Genomic DNA, 20,322 nt, shown 5'->3' with positions numbered 1-20,322 from the left:
GCTGTCAGCAAGGCCCCCCTCATCCTGAGGTGGCATGGCCAAGGACAAAGAGCTGCAGGTTTGGGGGGGGGGGCGGGTATGCTTCATTCACACACGGGCCAGTCCACACCACACCAACTGAGCAAGAGAATGAACGATCATTTAAATAGTGCAGATTTGCCCACTCCTCCCCACTGGACAGATGTTTCCCTGCCGTCCATCCGATTTCCATGCTTCTCGTGCTGTGAGCGGCGGGCCTCACTGCTAGGATTCCCGCGTCGAAAGTCGCCCGTCTCCCCTGCAACACGGAAAACCTGCCTCTTCTCGCCACAGAAACACGGCCACAGCTGTTTGCACTCCAGAGGGCCAGCTGCTGACGCGGGCCCGTGGAGAGCCTCTCCCGGGAGGCTGGCGTGGCCACGCTTTGCTGAAACAATTTGGACCACAAGGGATTTTCACCTACAGGGCGACTTGAGAGTCGCACTTGTGCTTATGGTGCGGCTTTAATGTATTTCTGGAGAGCAGGGAGGGGCTGGCCGCAGAGGGGAAGGAGGCACTGCCCGTGGCTGAAGACGGCCTTGAGGCCACGGCCTCTCACCCCTCTCCAAGCTCTGGGCCGGAGCCGGGCGGTCAGATGGACTTCCGCCGGGCCGGGGGCCTGCCCGCCCCGCCGCCGCCCACAGTCCCAGGGCTCGAGGGGGGCGAGAAGCCCAGGTTGTCGCGGGCCCCCACCTGCCGCTGGTGCACGCGGGAGGAGACGGAGGAGCCCCCGGCGCGGGCCGGCCGGCGGGGCGGGGAGCGGCCGCGGCTCTCGGGCGCCCCCAGGCGGAGCGGGCTGGAGCGGCGGGCGGCGCGCTCGGGCGCGTCGGTGCTGGCCGCCAGGAAGCGCAGGACCACGAGGTTGAGGAAGGCGCCAATGACCGTGAGCCCCAGGAGGATGTAGAGGAAGCTGAAGGCCACGTAGGGCGGCTTCCTCTGCAGTGCTTCGTCGCTCTGCAGCGCCACGAAGTCGCCGAAGCCAATGGTGGTGAGGGTGATGAAGCAGTAGTAGTAGGCGTGGAAGAAGGTCCAGCCCTCGAAGTGCGCGAAGGCGGCGGCCCCGAGGGCCAGGGTGGCGGCGCACACCAGCAGCCCGGCCACCACCATGTTCTCGGTGGACACGCGCGGCCGCCGCAGCCCCAGGCAGCGCTTGGCCGCCAGCAGGAGGCGCCGCACCAGCGTGTTCAGGCGCTCGCCCAGGCTCTGGAAGGTGACCAGCGTCAGGGGGATGCCCAGGAGCGCATAGAACATGCAGAAGACCTTGCCCGAGTCGGTGCCCGGCGCGGCGTGGCCGTACCCTGGAGGGAGAGCGGAGGGGAGGGACGGGTGAGCGCCGGCCGCGGCCGCCCCGCCCGGGCTCCCTCCCCAGCCCCGGAGCCCGAGCCGAGCCGGCGCAGCAGCTTGAAATGCGGCTTCTAACTAGGTCATCCCCCGCCTTTGAAACCTTGCGTGGCTCTCCCTAATCGCCCCAAATTGTAAACAACCCAGCGTCCCTCAGCCGGGGAAGGATAAACAACGTGCGGTACATCCATACAATGCAGTTCTGTTCCGAACAGAAAGGACTAGGGTTACCTGCTGCCACAAAGGATGGATCTCAGCTGCGTTATGCAGAGTGAAAGCCAAGCTCAAAAGAGTACATACGGCATGGCCCCATTGAAATGACATTCTGCAAACATTCTGGCAAAACTATGGCGACAGAGAGCAGATCTGTGGTTGCCAGTCGTGGTGCTTGAGGAAGGGGTAACCAGAAAGAGGCAAGACAAATTTGGGGGTGATGGAAGCCTACTCTGTCTTGGTGGTGGCTGCAGTTGCCTGACAGGCCTTCATTTGTCAGAACTGGCAGAAGGCTGCTGCACTGGAAAGTGGTGCATTTCACTGTGTGTAAATTATGCCTTGATTTAAAAATAAAGCAAAATCTTCCATGGTGCCCCAGTCCCCACAGGCTAAAGCATCCACCAGTTCTCACATGGTGTCCGAGCTCCATGGTGATGTGACTCCCCTCCCACCTGTCCAGCCTCACCCCATATTGCTCCCCAACCTGCATGTCCCACCTTCCCATGCCTCTTCTCATGGTTTTTCCTCCCCTGGATCGCCCTTTCCCTCCCTCCCCCTGGTCCACTTCTCCTTCCCACACCCTGCCCCAAGCCAGCCCTCACTAAGCAGTTCTTCAGCCTGGTGTAGCAGTTCTGCCCTGTGGTAGGGGACCTACACGTGAGTGGGCATCCTTGAATCCTGGACCACGGTGCCATCGCCGAGAATAAGCATTCCTGGAGAGAGGAGCGAACACTTTCATGGTATTCTCAAAGGGGTGCGTAACCCAGGAAAAGTCAGGCGGACCTTCCCCCAGAAGAACACGCCTCCTCTAGCAAATGGGCACCATCTGCCAAAATGTAAATAGACAAACCCCTGAGCCGTGCAGTGCCACGGTGAGCAAGCTAGTCCTCCGGAATGCACACGTGTGCAAAGTGAGGTACGCACGAGCGTCGTCACCGAAGCATCGCTGCTCATGGTGAAAACTGGACGACCTGAGCGTCCGTCGAGAGGGGTCTGGTGAAATCAATCATGGTGTCAACCGGATGACAGAACCCTACACAGCAGTGGCTCCAACCAGGGGTAATTTTGCGTGAGGGGGACATCTGCCAATGTCTGGAGACACTCCTGGTTGTCACGGCTGGGAGGCCGTGCTGTGCGCTATTGGCATCTACCGGGTGGAGACCACGGATGCTGCCAAACGTCCCACAATGCACAGGGCAGCCCCTCGACAGAGCTACCCAGTCCAGCATGTCACTAGTGCCAAGGTGAGGAACCCCACTCTACAGCCATGGAAAACATGACACGGCTTTTTTTTTTTTTTTTTTTTTAAATAGCCCAGCGCAGGGCTCAAACTCAGGACCCTGACATCAGGATCTGAGCTGAGATCAAGAGTCCGACACTTAACTGACCGAGCCACCCGGGCGCCCCAAGGTGACACAGGTTTTAGGGAACTTTTAAAAAAATCACCAAAAAACATTAGGTGATAAAAAGCAAGAGGCCACACAGTGTGTACAACCTAAGGTCTGTATAATGGGCGTGTTTTAAAGGAACACATGAGCAGAGAATGTATCTGGAAGGATGCCCACAGAATTGGTAACTGTATTTAATCCAGGGACAGGAATTTATGGGTTGAAGGACAGGGTGAGAGGGAGACTTCCTGTTCATTCTATACTCTTTTGTACCCTGTGAGGTGTGTGTGTGTGTGTGCTGTGGGCTCATGTAATTTATTCAAAATATCAACACAATACATGTTTTTAAAGACTTGTGGCTCCACGTCCACATTTCTGTTGCATGGCCCTATCGCTTTGCCTCCATCTGTTATTGGGGGAGCTCCACCTACCCCTAGAGTGGGAGCTCCTGGAGGCCAGAGACCATGCCAATCAATTCTCTGTGTCCCTAGTCACGCTGCACAGTCAGCCCTGCACAGAGCCTGACACAGACTAGGGGCTCAATGGCTGTTTAATAATCAATAATCATCATCAGTAATCAAATCAAATCGAAAGAGGTGCTAAGCGTGAGACAGAGGAGCCTCTTTGGCAGTAAGAGGCCCGGCAGTGCTGTGTCCAGCTGTTTGGGGGTATAGCGGGCTTTGACACTGTTAAGCAAACAATGGTGATAACTAAGCATGCTAGGTACTCTGCATAGATTATTTTACCCTCCCAGTAACTGTATGAGATGATATTATTACCCCCATTCTGCAGAGAAGGAAGTGAGGTTCAGAGCGAGGAAGCTGCCTAAAGGTCACAGGGCCTGAGCCATTAGCCACCCTTCTCCGGCTTCTCAGTGCCTCTCCCATTCATGCAGGGCTCTAACTCCTGGGTTCTGGCGCCTGGCTCTCTGCAAGGCTGGCTTATGCAGCCCGGATCACACAGCACAAGCTAGCGCCCCCAGGTGGCCAGAAAAGGCAAAACTCTGGCTATTTCCACTCTGTCCCTTTCCCCAGGCTCCCAGATATCAGCGAGGAACCGCCAGCAGAGAAGACCAAAGGAAGCTCCAGAGTTCTCCAGATAGCGTGGGGGTGGGCAGAAGAGGTGGATGGGGTCCCACCCACTGGGCACGGTGTCTTGGGCTGAGCCCAGGTAGGGAAGTAAGGGTGCCCATGTTGACAGGAGAGGGCATAAAGGGCTGAATGGGAGCTGTGCCCACAGCTGGCAAACAATGAATTGTTATTATTACTAATTAATAGTGCCTATTTAGCCTCGGGCACCGTGCCAAGCATTTTACACACTTGACCTCATTTAAACCTGGCAACCACCCAGTGAGGCAGCAAGAACTGCATTTGCAGTCGAGAAAACTAGGGCTCAGAGAGGTACATCCAATTGCCAGAGAAGACAGGCGGCAACAGAGATGAGAACGGAACTCTGGGCTATGTAATTGCAGAACTCAGGCTTTTAACCCACAGCTCACATCCACTTGCAAGGGCATTATGAAAAAACTTTCTCCAATGCTCAGACTTCCAAAGTGGTGATCCAAGCCCTGGGGGCGGGGGGGGGGGGGGAGGGAATGCCTAGACATCCACAGCTGGGACCTGGAAAGCAGCTGACACCCGGCCTGGAGCCCTGCAGAGCCTGCTTCTCTCCTTTCCTGCTTCCCCAGGCTTCTGCTCAGCAGGTACCAGCCAGACGGTAGCCATGGCAACGGCTGCCGGTCCAGATGCTGCAGAGAAACTGCTCTGGATCCCCGAGGGTGAGGTCCAAAGCTTGTGGTAATCAGTCATTCCTTCAACAAATATTTATTGAGTGTCTACTATGCGCTAGGCTGGGTACACTGCAGTGACTAAGACAGACCAGCTCCCGTTCTCATGGAGTAACAGAATAATTATAATACAAAAATCAATCTCTCTTTTTCAGTGCTTCGTATGTGTCAGACCCTGCGCTAAAACTTTCTGCATACATTATCTCCTTGACAATAATGATCTCAGCACAGCCCCGAGATAAGGCTATTAGCAGCCCTACTTTCCAGAGGGGGAGATTGAGGCTCAGAGAGGTTAAGCAACTTGTCTGAGGTCACACAGCTAGGGTGATGCAGCCCGGCAAGGAAGCCTCCATCTCCAGCTACTGGCGCTTCGCCCCGCTCCATCTGTCTCCCAGCCCCCGGAGTTTTCGGAGCACTCCCGCGTGCCACCTCTGGGCGAACTTGAGCGCCTGACTCCTCCCAGCCCCGCCCGCGTGGGACGCCGGCCCCCTTCGGCGGAGGGCTGCTGAAACGACTGGTCCAAAGCCACCCAGCCAGGCAGGGGCAGAGGAGGGGTTCGAGCTCGGGGGGCGTCGCGGGGAGGCGCGGGGCCGCTCACCGATGGTGGTGATGACGGTGATGGCGAAGTAGAAGGAGCCGGCGAACTTCCACTGGCGGCCGGCGCGGTGCGGCTCGGCCTGCAGCGCCAGGCGCTCCAGCTCGCGGTAGTCCTCGGCCGAGAAGCCGTACTTCCTCCGGAACTCGCCGCGCTTCTGGGCCAGCAGCCGCTGGCGGCCGCTCTCCGCCTCGGACTCGAGCGCGTCGAAGACGGCGGCGCCCACCAGCAGGTAGGACAGGATGCACAGGATGAGCGCGGCCGTGCGCACGCTCTGCTTCCTCATGGCGGCGCCGCGGGCCCCGCGCCCCGGGCCCGTCCATGCGCCCCGACGGCCGCCCCGCGCTCCGCCCCGCGCGGCGGGAGCGGGCTGCGGGCGGCCGGACGCAGGGGAGGTGGGGGGGGGGGACGGAGGCGGGGCTTCGGGGGGGGCGCGGAGGGCCGAGAGGGCTCCTCCTGCCGCCCCGCCCCCTCGCAGCACCTGCCTTTGTTTCCCCGCCGGCGCTCCGAGAGCAGGTGTCTCCAAACAGTGCCGGCTGGAGCAGAGCGCGCAAAGCCGGGGTGTGCAGCGGTCCGGTCTCCACCGCTATGGTCCTGTGACCTTGGGCCAGTCATCCAGCAAAATTTCACTGAGCACCTACTCGGACAAACAAGCGTCCTGGGGTACATAGAGCTGATACCCTAGAAACGAGGCTTAGCTAACAGACACACAAAGATCATTGCAGACAAGTGTGAGGAGGGAAACAGTTTCTGGGGGGAGGTGGGCTCTGCCAGCTGAGGTGGTGGGAAAGGCCTCGCTGAGGAGTGACTGGGAAGGAAGTGTCCAAGCAGCAAGTGCAAATCCTTCAAGTCCAGAACCGGTGTGGCTGGAACGCAGGGAATTGGGGTGCTGGGGGGTGGAGGCGCAGGGAGCAGAAGGAAGCCAGAGAGGGAACTTCACACAGGGTCTTACAGGCCCTTAGCGTGGAAAGGCTGTAAGCAGGAAAACAAACAGGCACCAGTGATTTGATTGACATTTTTTCAAAAAGAGCATCCTGGCTGTCCCATGGAAAAGGGGTGCTGGCTAAGAGTGAGGCCACTTAGGAAACTCTGTAGTCCACGTGCATGGTGTGGGGGGGTGCGCACCAGGGGCACGGCACTGGAGCTGCCGAGAAGCCCGTGGACAGGAGATAGGGTGGGGAGCTGGAGCTGGGCACACACAGCTAGCCACATTTCCCAGCATCCTTTGCATTTAGAGCTATCATCAATGGCCTGTGGGCAGAAGTGACCTGTGTCAACTCCCAGGAGGTAAGCTCCTCCCCGGGCTCTGCTCCACCTCTCCTCCCCCACCTGCAGGCTGAAGGGGGGGGTGTAAAGTCTTTAGGAGAAGGCACAGCCCCAAGGAGGGTGGAAGGAGCCTGGGTGCCCGAATGACAGCGCAAGGCTGTCCCCACGCCAGGAGCACGAATTCTGAACTTCTGGTTATTGAGCTGCTGAGCTATGGGCTCAGTCTGTTACCCCAGCTGCTGTTACGCTGATTCGTGGAGCAGCAGCACCTGCTGATGGGCTGGATCTGGAGGGCAAAGGGGGACTCCGGATGACCCCTGGCTCCTTGGCCTGAACAGCTGGGTGCTTGGGGAGCCTTCCATTGACCTCACTCCCCAAGGAATCTACTCCTGCCACCCAGCACCAGAGTCCAGGGTGGGTCATTGTGGAGATTCTGAGCAAGCACACGACAGCCTCTCCTGCAGGTGTCTAGAGCACCTGCGTGGCCTGGTCTCTGCTGCAGCCTTGGCATGTATCCCTTGTCCCCCCATCTCTCCTCCAGCCTCTCTCCCTGCAGCCCCTTTGTGATTTTTTTTTCTTCAGTCACACTAAACTATCAGCTCCTTGCACAAACTCTTGCTTTGCTTAGAACAGTTCCCTTCCCATCACACTCAACAGCCCACATTTATCAAATGGCTGCCAGGGGCTAGACGCCGGGTGAAGCGCTTTGCAAGTGTCAATGCATTTTATCGCGACAGTCTCCTTACACTGTAGGCATGGCTGGCGGATGCCCCGTCCATCCTTCAGCTCCCGGTTTACTGTACGTGTCCTTCCCCGGCCCCTCCACAGATAGCCTTCCTCTGTGCTGCCAGAGGCCTCCGAGCTCCTGCTGTTTTGCCTTCGTCCCACTGCAGTGTGATCCCCACATTCCATATCTGTGTTCCTCCTACCTTGGTCACCTCTCTGTCCCCGGCACCCAGCTCGGGCACAGCACACACCGATGAGAGCCGGAGCAGCCTGTAGACGTTAAGGGCTCGGACTCTGCACAGCGACTGCCTGGTTACCAGTGTGCTGCTTACCAGTGTGCAAACATGCACATGACTCAGTGCCCCCCCCCAGTAAAACAGGGTTAGAAAAGTTCCTATCTCATAAGATGCTGTGCACCCCCACCAAAGGTGCCCAATTCTTTCCCTGGCACCTATAAATAGCTTAGGATACACAGCAGAGAGGAGGGAGGGTTGCAGGTGGCATGAAGGTTGCTAATCCGTTGACCTGGTGATGGGAGGTTATCCTGGACTATCTGGGTGGGCCCGGTGTCATCACAAGGGTCCTCATACGTGGACACAGGAGGCAGAAGAGGGACAACCAAGGAGATACGAGAAGGAATTGGCCCGAGGTTGCTGGCTTTGGAGATGGAGAAAGGGGCCACAAGCCAAGGAGTGCAGGTGACTTCGAGAATCTGGAAAAGGCAAAGAAATGCCTCCCTAGAGCCTCCAGAAGGGAACGCAGTCCTGCAAATCCCTCGGTTTTAGGCCAGTGGGGGACCTGTGTAGCCCTCCATCCTACGGAAGTGGGAAGATGGCGCGTTGGTGTTGTCAGGCCGCTGCACTGGCCGTCATTCTTTGAGCAGCAGCAGGGAATGACTTGAGTGACTGTGAGGGTGGAGGAGCCCGTAGGCAGGAAGCACGAAGAAGCATCTGGCCCTGAGGACTCATGTGTTAGCCAGTGTCTCAAATATCACAAGTGAGCGAACGCCCGGGCCCGCAGAGACGTTATAGCGGGTGCTCTGACTCAGCTCTGGGGCTGAATGGGGGGCCTTGCACCCTGCTCCCCTGGGAAGCCAGACTGCAGCTCCGGGGCCCAGAAGCCTCATTTGCAACAGTGGCATCAGCAAGTTTGCTTTTCTGATTCCTGCCCAGCCTTCAGAGGAGCCAGAGCCTGGGCCGTAGTCTCGGCGGCGGGGGTGGGGAAGGTACACCATGAATTTACTGCCCAAGAAGGGTCTGAAAAGAGCCTTCCAGGGCCAGTTAACGAGGCCTGGGCTCACATTCCAGCTCCTCTACTTTCTAGGTGGGTGAATGTGACTAGAACACTTCTCTGGCCTTGGTTTTCCTATCCGAGGAACGCAGGTGATAATAATGCCCACCTCAGAGGACCAGGCCGAGGAACATGAAAGATCTTGTGTGTCATTTTCCAGGAGCCTGGTAGCAGTAGCCGCGAGTCCTCCCTTTGTACAACTGACTGTCTGCTTGTAGATGTCAAGAATTCTTTTTCTATGGGGCACCTGGGTGGCACAGCGGTTAAGCGTCTGCCTTCGGCTCAGGGCGTGATCCCAGCGTTGTGGGATCGAGCCCCACATCAGGCTCCTCCGCTATGAGCCTGCTTCTTCCTCTCCCACTCCCCCTGCTTGTGTTCCCTCTCTCGCTGGCTGTCTCTGTCTCTGTCAAATAAATAAATAAAATCTTTAAAAAAAAAAAAATTCTTTTTCTGGAAGCACGTGTCTGTGCTAGGCATAGTCACAGACATTACTAACGGAGCCCTCACTTGCCAGTGCGGGAAACCAAGGCACAGAGAAGTTGCCCCACTTGCCAAGACTTGAACTCAGGGCCGTGTGGTCCCCAAGGTCATGGTCCTTCCAATACACCACACCGCTTCATCAGGCATCATGCCCCCGGCTTTACCACCCCTCCCATTGCCTCTCTGGCCTCCACCTTCCTCGTCTCGAAGGCGGAGCTGAGAGCCCTGGCAGGCTGCCTGCCCCCACCATCGTGAGGCCCCTGTGACACACAGCTGAGCGGCGTCTTGTCGGGTGTGCCCGCTGGGGGTGGGTGTTGTTGGGGCCAGGGGGGAGCTGTCTGGCCCTCCCGGGCAGGTGACTCCGCCCTGCGCTTGGCGGTTGGGCTCAGCAGCTCTATTTTAAGCCGGAAGAGGTTAGAGTTCGAGGATGTGTATTTCGCAGCTTGCAGAACCGTCAGCTGAGCAGTCACCAAAAACAGCAGCACTCCAGGGCACCCCCTTCAGCTGCCCCTCCCTCCGCCTCCCCCCTCCTTCCTCCTTCGGGAGCCTGAGGGGACCCAGTGATTTTCCTCTGTCCCTTCCTGCCAGAGTCACAAGCGTGGCCCCCCAACGAGGCCTTGGATCGTCTTCCAGGGTCCCACGGTTGTCAGCTTGGAGGACAACGAGGACGGTGATCCCAGTCCCCGGCTGGACCCTGGGTGCCTTTCAAAGAAAGCACTCCACATCCCTGAGGAGTCTAGCGCCTTCTGAAAGCTTTGTGAGCCAGGCAGGCCTTGCGGTTCCCACGTCAGAGAGAAGACACGGACTCAGAGCGGAAGTGGCTGCCACGTAGGGTGGTGCAGGGTAGGGCAGGAGAACAGGAGTTTCTGAGTGAGCCAGACTTCAGTTCCTTCTCCGACAAGCAACTTCACCTTCGAGCCTCAGTTTCCTCATCTGTGGCTTGGGCGTAAGGATATCGGCCTCTCAGTGTTTCTGTGAAGAGTAGATGAAAGTCTGAAGGAGCGCTCAGCACGGAGTAGGTGCCCAGCAAATGTTAGTACCCCTTTTGCCCAACTGATTTTTTGTTTTCCTTTTCCATGCTGCTTATTCCCCAGGCCTCCTGGGATCTTAAAGGATTGATTTTTATAGTTAGAATATAGTTCAGTAATTTCCCAGAAGCCCAGAGGACCCAGGTGTGTTTCCTGATAAGATCTCTCTCTTGTCTCTGTCCTCAAAGAACGATTATTTTGGCCACAGGAGATGGCAGCTGTAACCTTTTGCAGCCTGAGTATCACTTAGGGATCCCGGTTGCAAGAAATCAAAAGCTGCCTCTTGCTAATTTAAAGAACGTTATAGGCAGGATCTGGGGTTCTTGCAGAATCTTCTAGGCACTGGATGACCAACTGTATGGTTCGAGGGACCCAGAGAGACAGAACCTACCACCAGGGAAACACCATAGCCCTACCCAGTGTGGGGGGCACCACTGTTCCCAGGCTAATGCAAATACTACTCGGGGGACAAGTGGCAACTGTCTGAGCGTGACCCTGTCTCTGACTGTTGGGACCCACCAGAGCTGCTCAAAGGATTCCTGACGTGAGTTTGTGGCCATTCAGTTGGAGCCTCGGGGAGTTCTTCACTTTCCTGAGAGTGGGTATCTTTGGTTTAATGGAGAGATTAAAACCTTTTCTCTGGTTAATAATTTTAAAAATGAACGATAGGAGTGTGGGGAGTTATTAAACCATTCTGTAGCCTTTCATGTACGATGGAGAATTTTCACAATAAAATTGTTTTTTAAGAGAATCTTTTCTCTCTCTCCATCCCCACCCCCTTTTGTTCCCGCTCTTCCTTTGGTCTGAGCCGGAGGGTTACTCTGCGGGTTGGAGTGGAAGGACCAAATGGAAGGACATTTACAGAGCAGTTACTAGGATCCAAGTGGGGAGCTGGGCCCTCAGCAGGTGTCTCTTCCTCACACAGGGACTTTTCATCCCACCTCCCAGGGGAGGAAGCTGCCGCTGCTGTCAAGAGGGGAGGGAGCCGTCCTGTCCTGCTGGCAAGCTCTTGCTCCAAAAGGCCACAGTCGTGTGTGTCCCCCCCCGCCCCCCGTCCTGAGGATGGCGGTCGTGGCCACATGGCCATTGGGGTTCAGCCATTGCTGACAGGCCTGTCCCTTCTCCTTCTGTTCCAAAGTCAGCATAATGCATTGGAATCAAGGGACATCTGAATCAAAGGGGGCGGGGTTTGATTTCAGATGACATCATTGTCTGGAAAGGATCAAGGCAAAGACATTAAGAGATGCTCGCTCAGCAAGGCATGGGTTAAAGTTAGTGCAGCACAGAGCTGCTCTGTCCCCTGTGGGAGCCACTGGCCCTAGGTGGCCATTGATCTTTACCTTAATTAAAATTCAATTCAGCTTTAAAATTCAGTTCTTCAATCATACTAGACGCATTTCACATGCTCATTCGCCACAATGCCAGGGGCTAGGACATTGGACCGAGCAGGTCAGAGCATCTCCATCATCTCAGAAACTTCCATTGGACATCGCTGGTGTAGGGAGTCAGCACAGACTTTGCGACCAGACTGGCTGCTTTTGAATCCCGGCTCCACCCTTGAGCTGCTGTTATCCTGGGCCTCAGTTCGTTCACCTGTAAAATGAGGCTAATAATCCTATAGAGCCTCCCTATCCAGCTGAGCCTGAACCAGGGGTAGTTGATGAAAACACGGAATTATTTTAAATGATATACACCTTGAACATGAGCCATTCGTATCTTCGAGCGTGGGGCTGCTAATTCACTTTTCACATTGCCCTCTTTACATAAGCTACCGAATCTCTCTTCTGATTTCCAGTTTGGGTTTATTTCAAGCAGAACAAGCATTTGAAGATGTTGTACAGCCACTCGAGTGCAGAATCTCTCTAGATTCTCGTGGCAACTTTTTTCTGGCTCTCTTGTCATTGTTTCTTCCGTGCCTAAATTGACAGTATTTTTTAGCAACTCGTCTCTATCGACTTTTCATGAAAACAAATCTCTTCCTTTCTGCACTCATATTTCATCAGCCTGTGGAATATCGTTACAATAACAAGTGTGGCCGGTGCAAACTGGTTTGGGAACGAACCCAACAGATTCTTGGCAAACGTGCCATTTGTCTTAGCTCAGGCAGCTATAACAGAATACCATAGACTAGGTGGCTTATTTCTCACGGTGATGGAAGCTGGAAGTCTGAGATGACGGTGCCAGCATGCCGGGTTCTTGGGGAAAGCCTTCTTCCTGGTTTACAGACGGCTGTCTTCTCCTTTTCGCCGGCCATGGCAGAGAACAGAGAGGAAGCAAGCCCCCTCCTACCTCTTCCTGTAAGGGCGCTAATCCCATTCGTGATGACTCTACTCTCTTGACCCTACCTCCTGATACCATCATTGAGGATTAGGATTTCAACGGATGGATTTGGGGGTGGGGAGTGTACAGACTTTCAATTCATAACATCATTCTGTGGGGGGAGGGAGCAGAAGGGGGCAAGAACCCCAGAGAGTGGCCCACCAGCTGTAAGCATTCATTCTGTCCCGGGCAGGAGTGTTGTGTTCGGCAGGAATGCAGAACACGGGTTAGCCTGTTGGGCTGATTAAGAAAGTTTTTTTTTTTGTGGGACACCTGGGTGGCTCGGATGGTTAAGCGGCTGCCTTCAGCTCAGGTCCTGATCTCCTGGTCCTGGATTGGAGCCCCGCCTTGGGCTCCCAGCTCAGGGAAGAGTCTGCTTCTCCCTTTCCCTCTGCCCCTCCCCTGCTCATGCTCACTCACTCTCTCTCCAATGAATAAACAAAGTTTTGTTTTTTTTTTTTAAAGAAAGACTGGTCTGAGAGACTCTTTCCAGACAGAGACTACACTTCCCAGCCTCCTTTGGGTCCTAGCACGACCACGTGACTTGTCCCCACCAATGGGGTGAGAGTGGGAGTGGGCGTGCTGAGTGTCATCTCCAGGCGGGGCCTTTAGGGAGAAGGTGAGCCGCTCCGTCCCTGCCTGCGAGCTGGCTGCAGGAGGCCCTCAGGCCCAGGAGCTCTGCGGAGCCACAACCTGTATGCCTCCTGGCTCACCACACGAAGGAACTCCAGCCAGAAACCACCTGCCTTGGAACATCATGTGAGTAAGAAATAAACTTCCATTGCGTTGAGCAGCTGAATTTTGGGGTTTGCTTGTTATAGCAACTGCCATTACCCTAATTAATAAACTTACTGAATTGGGCTGTTGTGAGGATGAAATTTGATGACTATACGTCACAGACTCTTAAATGAGACTTTAATTGTTGCCTCATATATCCAGTTAAAACCTCAAGGTGCTAAATGCCCCCATAGTCCAGAAAGCCACAAGACCCATGTCTGTAGGACCTCCTGAGGGACGTCATACCAAAATTCTCCTACCCCATCCCTGCCCCCTCAGCATAAGCAGAAGATTTTTTCCCATAAGCAGAAGATAAGAATTTGAGAATGATTTTCTAGAGTAGGGAGAGAAATGACATACCTTTTCTTTTTCTGTTTTCTTGGGGAAAGAAGAAAGGGGTATGCCCCTTGTCCTGAGAGATTCTGCTGGTAGAGATTTGGGGTTCCTGCCAGAAGTGGTGAGTGGTATCTGATTCTCTGACTACTTATCAAGCAGGCTTGCACATCTGCCCCGTGTCTGTTTGAGCCCGGAGAAAGTGGTTCAAGAGAGATGGCAGGGCAGGCGGGGGGGGGGGGGGGGGTGGTGTGCGTCCTGCACACCCAACCATTTGGCCGTGCGAGGATGGGCGAGCTTCCCATGAGCTGAGTAGGTGCTGGGCCATCTGCTCAGTATCCTGCCCAAAAGGGATGATTGTTTTGCTTTCCAGGAAAGAGGACTCTGGCAGAAAGAGGCTGGGAAGTGTACTTTGGGGACAGAGTTTGAGAGAGGTCAAGGGGTTCTGGGTCTCCCCCAACAGACAGGGGACCACTACAGGGGCCCTGAATAGCCTCCTCATGTGACCCAGAGATACCAGCCCTTGAACACTTGCCACACAGAAGGAATTTATCCCCTTGAGAGGACCTGAAGCAACACCAGCTAGATTTTTGTCCCCTTCCCTCCACTGTTCCTTTCTGGCCTCATAAACAGGAGAAGCTAGAACTTGGACGGGGTGGGGGTGAGAAAGGTGTGAAAGGGACCCTCACACCACTCTCAGGGCTGCAGAGGACTATAAGGCAGAGATTAAGGGCAAGATTCTGGAGCCAGACAGCCTGGGTTTGAATGCTGTGTCTATAACTTACTAGCTGTGTGACCTGGAGCAAGTTACCTCACCTCTCTGGGCCTTCATATCTGTAAGCTGGTATTAATAATAGTACCCACCACATGGTTAGGTCACTAACAGGTTAAGTTAAATAGCAATGCATTCTTGAGGTGAAGGGTCAGTCCTGATTAAGCAGAAACGTTCAATAGGACATGGTGAGATGTTCAAGCTAGACTGGAAGGTGCAGGCAAGGAGAGGTTTGACAGAATGTATTCGAAGCCAGTGGTTGAAGAAAAACTAAACCCATTTCTGTGTGTCCTTCCCCAAGTTCAGATTACTCAAGAAACCAATGATATAGGTCAAGTATTTAGATCAATTTGGGGCACACTGAAACCCTCAATACATGTTAAATATTGTTATTCGAACTTCTGCCAGGTTGGGGATCAAATCCTCTCTAAGCTTGATTAGTTTGAGGCGATAATACAAATCGCGATTTTTGTGGTCTCCTACTTTTTGGTCTTTGTAAACCACCAAATTTCATAAAATATGGGTGAATTCATGTTAAGACTCCCAACTCCCATTTGCAAAGTAAGAACAATGGGGGGAAAATCCACAAGTATTATTTATAATCACCCTCAGCTTATAAAAGAATGAATTTCATAACCCCTCCAATTAGGAAGGTCATCAGTTCAGAGTAAAGGACAATGCTACAGATGACATCCATTTAACTTAATGAGATTCCACCATGTTGACCTTATTCGTAGTCCCAGTTCACAGGCTGGTGTCGGAAGACCTCACATACCAATGACATAGAGTTCGCAAGCATCTAGAGCTCTTGTCCCCTACCCTCATGGCTGGCCTGTAAGACTGGGACCGTGGTATACATTTTCTTTATGAGGCTGTTGTGGCTCAGAGAGCTTGGAAGACTCGTTGAGGCTCACCCAGAGCCTCAGTGATCCTGGAACAGACTCGTCTTTTCCTCTGGGTTGAATACATGTTGCAGGGGCCTCCACACGGTCACCCAGGGACCCAGGCTCCTTCTTTCTTGTGGTTCCATCATGCCCTAACGCAGAGACTCTTATCCTGGAGATGAGGGGGCTGGGGATGGAATTTAAAGCAGTATTAGCCATACCTACTTGTTGCCAGTAGAAATCACAGGGACTTTCACATCTCATTGCAGTTACCGCAGACATGCCAAAATACTCCTCTCCTCCTTATCCATCACACTGAAAGTACAATAACTAGGCTTGATCTTATTTACTGTGTTAAAAGAAGAAGGATATATGTAGTTGTCTCAACCTCTTTGTTTTAGTGAGCATAGTTGGATCATTTGTTTCCCTTGTAATGCCATATATTTTATTTTATGCATGTAATATTACTAGTCTGAGAAGGAGATCATAGATTTTTACCAGCATAGGCTCACAACCCTCTTGGGAGCTTCCTGTTTGTAGACTGAAGCCGGCCCCCATATGCAGAGGGCAGGGAGAGACCCAAGGGAGAGGCAGGCCACTCCAAGGAGGTAGGTGGCAGTTTTAATAGTAGCCAAGGGAACTCACACACGAGGCTCGTCTTGGGCAGCAGCAAGACTAGTGGCTCCCTGCACCAGCCCGCCAAATCTTAAAAGCTTATAAAGCGGCTCTACCTGGGCTCAGTCACATACGCCGTGCAGGTGTTTTCAATGCCACATCACCATCTCAAGACTGCGTCCTTGGAATGGTCTCTGGGAGTGGGGAAGGCAAGTGGAAGCCACATTCCAAGGACCGGGGAGGGGGTGGGGAGCCTCTGAATGCCGGGTGGGCTCAGGGGTCAATCTGTAGTCACGTGTTTTTGATCGTGTTCCCCAACAACCTGAGAAGACCTAGGCTCCTGAAGAACAGTTAGTGTTCTAGAGCCTTGAAGTCCTCCACTGGGTCCCCTGCATGGGACCAGCAGACGGAGCAGAGAGGGAGTGTGGTGGATTGTACAGGGGGCTTATGGTTCAGATCTGGAATCATAGCCCAGGGCCAGACCTTAGTCACCTGGTCAAAGATGTGGTCTCTCTCTGGGTGCCCAGGAGGAAAAGAGAGACAGTTTGGAGAACAAGCAGCCAGCCTCTGCCCCATTATCACATCACTTCCAAGGACTCAAATTTGAGGAGACCCTGGGACCCTCGTCTCAGTGATTTCTGTGGGAGGCAGGTGCTGGGCAGCAGGGGCCAGTCTTGCTTGCCTCACCTGTAGGTACGTCAAATCTGATGTGGCAGGGAGGTGGTGCTGGGGGCAGCCGAGGCTGCTCTTCTCAGATCTTCCTTCTGTTCTTCCAACATACTGTCTGCTTTGTGTCCCAAGAACGCACAGTCTGTTGGGGGCTGGTGAAATTAGGACAAAATGTACATCCTTGAAAATATAATTATAGCTCCATGTTTGTAGAGCTTCAGTTTGCCAAGCACTTTCATAAGCCTGGACTTATCTGGTCCTCACCACAGCCCTCGAGCAAGGCAGGGCAGAGATGACCGTGTCCACTGCAGCTGGAAACGGCTCAGAAAGGAGAATGAGATGCTCAAGGGTCCCAAACCAGAGGCAGAATCGGGGCTGGAACCCAAGTGTCCGTCACCATTCAGCAGGCACGTGGTAAACACCTACCATGTGCCAGGTCCTGTGCTGGCTTCAGGGACACAAGGATGAATCAGAAATCTACTTGGCTTCTAGGGAGCAAAGCCCAACAGAAAGCCAAGAATAGACTGGTAATTACACTGCCATTATACAATTATATCTGTCAAGACTCTTTTAGTTCAAGTGATAGAAACCCAACTCAGACTCGTTTAAATATAAATGGAATTTATTAGTTCACATAACCGAAACGTTTAGGGATGTATAACTTCAGGCATGGCTGGATCCAGCAGCTCAAGCCCTATTGCCTGGCATCTGTTTCTCTTAATTACTTGGCTCTGTGTGATTTTATTTTTGAGGCAGTCTCTTCTCAGGGTGGCAGACATAGCCTCTGGCAATCGAAGGCTTACCCTGTAATAGTTTGGCTACTTGAGTCAAAATGGTGGTAACCCTATCCCAGTTGTTCCAGAAACAGTTTTGAGGCTTTGCATGGAATGGCCGAACCACCTACCTGACCTGTTCATGCCATTCTGGGTGCAGGTAATGTGGGGGTGGGGTGCGGGCATTAGATCGAAGGAGCCTGAGTCTCTTAATCATTTTGTGGAGGAGACCACCTTCCAGAAACACCTGCTAGGAATGTGATGTAACTGAGAAATTGTGGTTTAGCTAGTAAGCCGTGGTGTGCCAAGGGGGGTCATGGTGGTGGAGAGGTCTGCCCCCAGTTGCAGGTGACAAAGGGGTACCCTGTCTTTAAAGACTTTTAAAACTATAATAAAACTGGCTAAATTCGATCTGCTTTTTATTATCACCACATACCCATAAATCTAAACATTGTCAGCATTAAAATATTCCTTCCCCAGGAAGAACGCTCCCTATCTGGGGCCTGCTTGCTGCTGGGATCTGGTTCACCCTAGTTGATAAAGACCTACATCAGGGTCTAAGTAGCACTGTGACGAAGGCCCATATGTACCCCACTGCGATTAAGGAAGCATTACACATAGGGCTGTTGACGTGAAATTTTAAAATAAATGTAGGTTTCTTTTGGAGATCAAATTTGGATAGCTGAGAAATCTGTTCAGTGAACGGCCCCAGGGAGACGTCCCATCAGGATCCCGGACTGGGCTTGTGGAGTAAGCGGTGAGACGACGCATCGGTTCCAAACCTTGGGCTTCGATGGGAGTGAGGGTGGTGCACAGAACAGGGACCAAGAGGGGACAGGAGGGTCACGGGATGTGAAGAGGATGTCTCCAAGACTGGGGGATGCAGGAGGGTTATCAGGACATGGAGGTCCGTCGTTGAGGGGAGAAGAGGGTGAAAGTCAAAGTCCACCACCTGCGCTTGGCTGCCGCTGGCTTCAGGGCTGGGGAGAAGCAGCTCGTGTTCATGTTGCCCATCCCACCCAGAGTGGATGGAAAGACCTAGCCCAGTGGTGCGATTCAGAATGCTTTCATGAAAGCCAGTAGCGAGGGGCCAGGAGGCAGTGATGGGCCACGGCTAGGAACCATATCAACATGATGGGACCACTTACAACTGTGCACATTGGCCAACCTCAAGGTATCCAAGAGGTTGGGTTCCTGCCCTTGGGTTCCCCCTGATGTTGTCATTAATTGTAGCAGAAGAAGAGAAAGTTCCTGAGAATCAGCTAAATCACAACCCTGTTGCTGAGAATGTGGCTGAGACCTTGGACCCCATTTTAGCCATCAAGAAGAAGGTGGATTTTTTGATAGCACCTGAACCCCCCCTTGAGGCTACTGGAGCTGCCCTTTTAAGAGGGCACCCTACCTCTTGTTAGCAGAGTAGTCAACGTGTGTGTGTGTGTGTGTGTGTGTGTGTGTGTGTGTGTGTGTGTGTTGATGGGAATGATCTGGAAGAGAGGGAGAAATTGAAGGCCTGGGAGGGGAGAGGGGGCATGGCAGGGCTTCATCACCCAAGAAGGCGAGAGGGGTGGGAGCCAGTGCACAAGGGGAGGGTGGGCCTCAGGTGGACATGGGACTCATGGAGAATAATGGGGGGTCATCCAGGCTAGATGTGGGGAAAAGAATGCCCCTGGGTTGGAGTGGGGAGCCCCAACCATCCAGTGTGGTGGGGCACAGAGGAGGCCCGTGAGTCATGGAAGGAGCCTGGACCCATCCCAGAGGGCAGCGCTGAGCCTCGGAGGGGTTTGAGCAGAGTGAGGTAACCGTAACTGTGCCCCAGAAAGAGCCTCGGGCTGCAGAGTCTGAGGGCTGGGGGGAGGGAGCTGGGCTGTGCGCAGAGGGACTGGGAGTCATCTGGGACCGAAGAAGGGACTCTGGCTCAGGGCAGTGCAGGGGTCCTCACTGGCATCTGTGTAGTATTTGAAGTAAAGAAAACTGCGGTATTGGAGCAAATAGGGAGGAATCCCAGGCCCAGCTCCGTCACTGCCTCACTCCAAGGCCCTGAGCGGGCTGAGACTCCCCGTGGGCGGGCCGCAGGGGGAGGGCTCTTCCCTGCCCGGGAGCTGGTCCGTTCGTGCACGGCAGTGCCACAAGGGGGCAGCAGCACACCACCGTCTTCTCCCATTCTCCTCCAGAGCCACACTATAATCTTACACAGACTTTAACTAGGTGGAGGACTTATTCAAATAACACAGACTTCTGGTCCCATCCCAAGAGTTTCTGTGAGTCTGGACTGGGACACAGGATATTTGCATTTCTAACCAGTTCCCAGGTGATGCCGATGCTTCTGGTCTGGGGACCTGACTTTGAGAACTACTGTGGTTGGACGTTGGGTGGGGATGGGGGGAGCACTCACCCACCCAGACGTGGCCACTGGGAAATCACTGTCAACTGGGCAGCCACTCCCATTTGACAATGACGTATTTACTTTTCTAAGCCTCATTAAATCCCCTTTTCAAAAGGAAGATATATTATTTCATTCATTCAATAAGGACCAAGCCTGGTTCTGTCCTGGGCACTGTTCTAGGTCCTGGGAATCCATCAGGGAACAAAGCAGGAAAAAGAAGTCTCAGCCAGTGCTTGTGGAGTCAGGCAACAAATAATAAGTGTTACAAGCAAGTCAGGTAGCGTGTTAAACCATATGTGCTGCATGCATCGGGGGGATGGAAGAGGGTGGCCGAGTGGGTTCTCCGTGAAGTGTTAACTTGTGAGTCAAACCTGAAAGACAGCAAGGGGATCACTCATGGGGCTACCCGGGGGAAGACGATGTCAGGCAGAGGGAACAGCCGGTGCAAAGGTCCTGAGGTGGGAGTGTGTCTGGCATGTTCAAGAATCAGCCGGGAGGACAATGAGGTCAGAGCAGCATGAGCAAGGGGATGAGGGCAGAGAGGTGACTGGGGCACGGAGCGGGGCCATGGGTTGTGTGGCATGGTCTGGCTTGGTGTTCACAGGATCCCTCTGACACGCTGAGGGGCAGGGTGGAGGCCAGGAGAGCAAGAGGAGGCTGCAGGGG

General features: G+C 53.9%; 1 protein-coding gene and 1 long non-coding RNA gene across 7 annotated transcripts in view; one reads left to right on the top strand and one right to left on the bottom strand.

The window, feature by feature from the left end:
* Positions 1-118: 118 nt before the first annotated feature.
* On the bottom strand, positions 119-5,689 carry KCNK15 (potassium two pore domain channel subfamily K member 15). The gene is made up of 2 exons (XM_040638378.1): positions 5,345-5,689; positions 119-1,316 (listed from the first exon to the last, which is right to left on the bottom strand). Exons 1-2 carry the CDS (start codon positions 5,625-5,627, stop codon positions 610-612), a joined length of 990 nt encoding a protein of 329 aa, XP_040494312.1. The 5' UTR covers positions 5,628-5,689; the 3' UTR covers positions 119-609.
* LOC103669729 overlaps positions 5,434-20,322 on the top strand; it is a 44,746-nt gene continuing 29,857 nt past the window's right edge. For 5 of the 6 annotated variants that reach the window (XR_005836954.1, XR_005836953.1, XR_005836955.1 and 2 more), the window contains exons 1-3: positions 5,434-5,573; positions 12,916-13,209; positions 13,620-13,684. This is a non-coding gene — a long non-coding RNA (uncharacterized LOC103669729). Of the gene's footprint in view, positions 5,574-12,915; positions 13,210-13,616; positions 13,685-20,322 lie in introns of all 6 variants that reach the window. The other variant, XR_005836956.1, reaches the window with a different exon arrangement.

The sequence above is a fragment of the Ursus maritimus genome, unplaced genomic scaffold (assembly GCF_017311325.1).
Source record: "Ursus maritimus isolate PB19 unplaced genomic scaffold, ASM1731132v1 scaffold_22, whole genome shotgun sequence".
Classification (NCBI taxonomy): domain Eukaryota; kingdom Metazoa; phylum Chordata; class Mammalia; order Carnivora; family Ursidae; genus Ursus; species Ursus maritimus.
Note: the sequence above shows the minus strand (reverse complement) of the source record. Positions and strands in the feature narration are given on the sequence as shown.

Bases quoted from the DNA above. Each gene is read 5' to 3' on its own strand.
- KCNK15 (XM_040638378.1), bottom strand. From the start codon at position 5,627: ATGAGGAAGCAGAGCGTGCGCACGGCCGCGCTCATCCTGTGCATCCTG. The intron at 1,317-5,344 runs GTGAGCGGCCCC...CTCTCCCTCCAG, and splicing joins CACCGTCATCACCACCATCG to GGTACGGCCACGCCGCGCCG.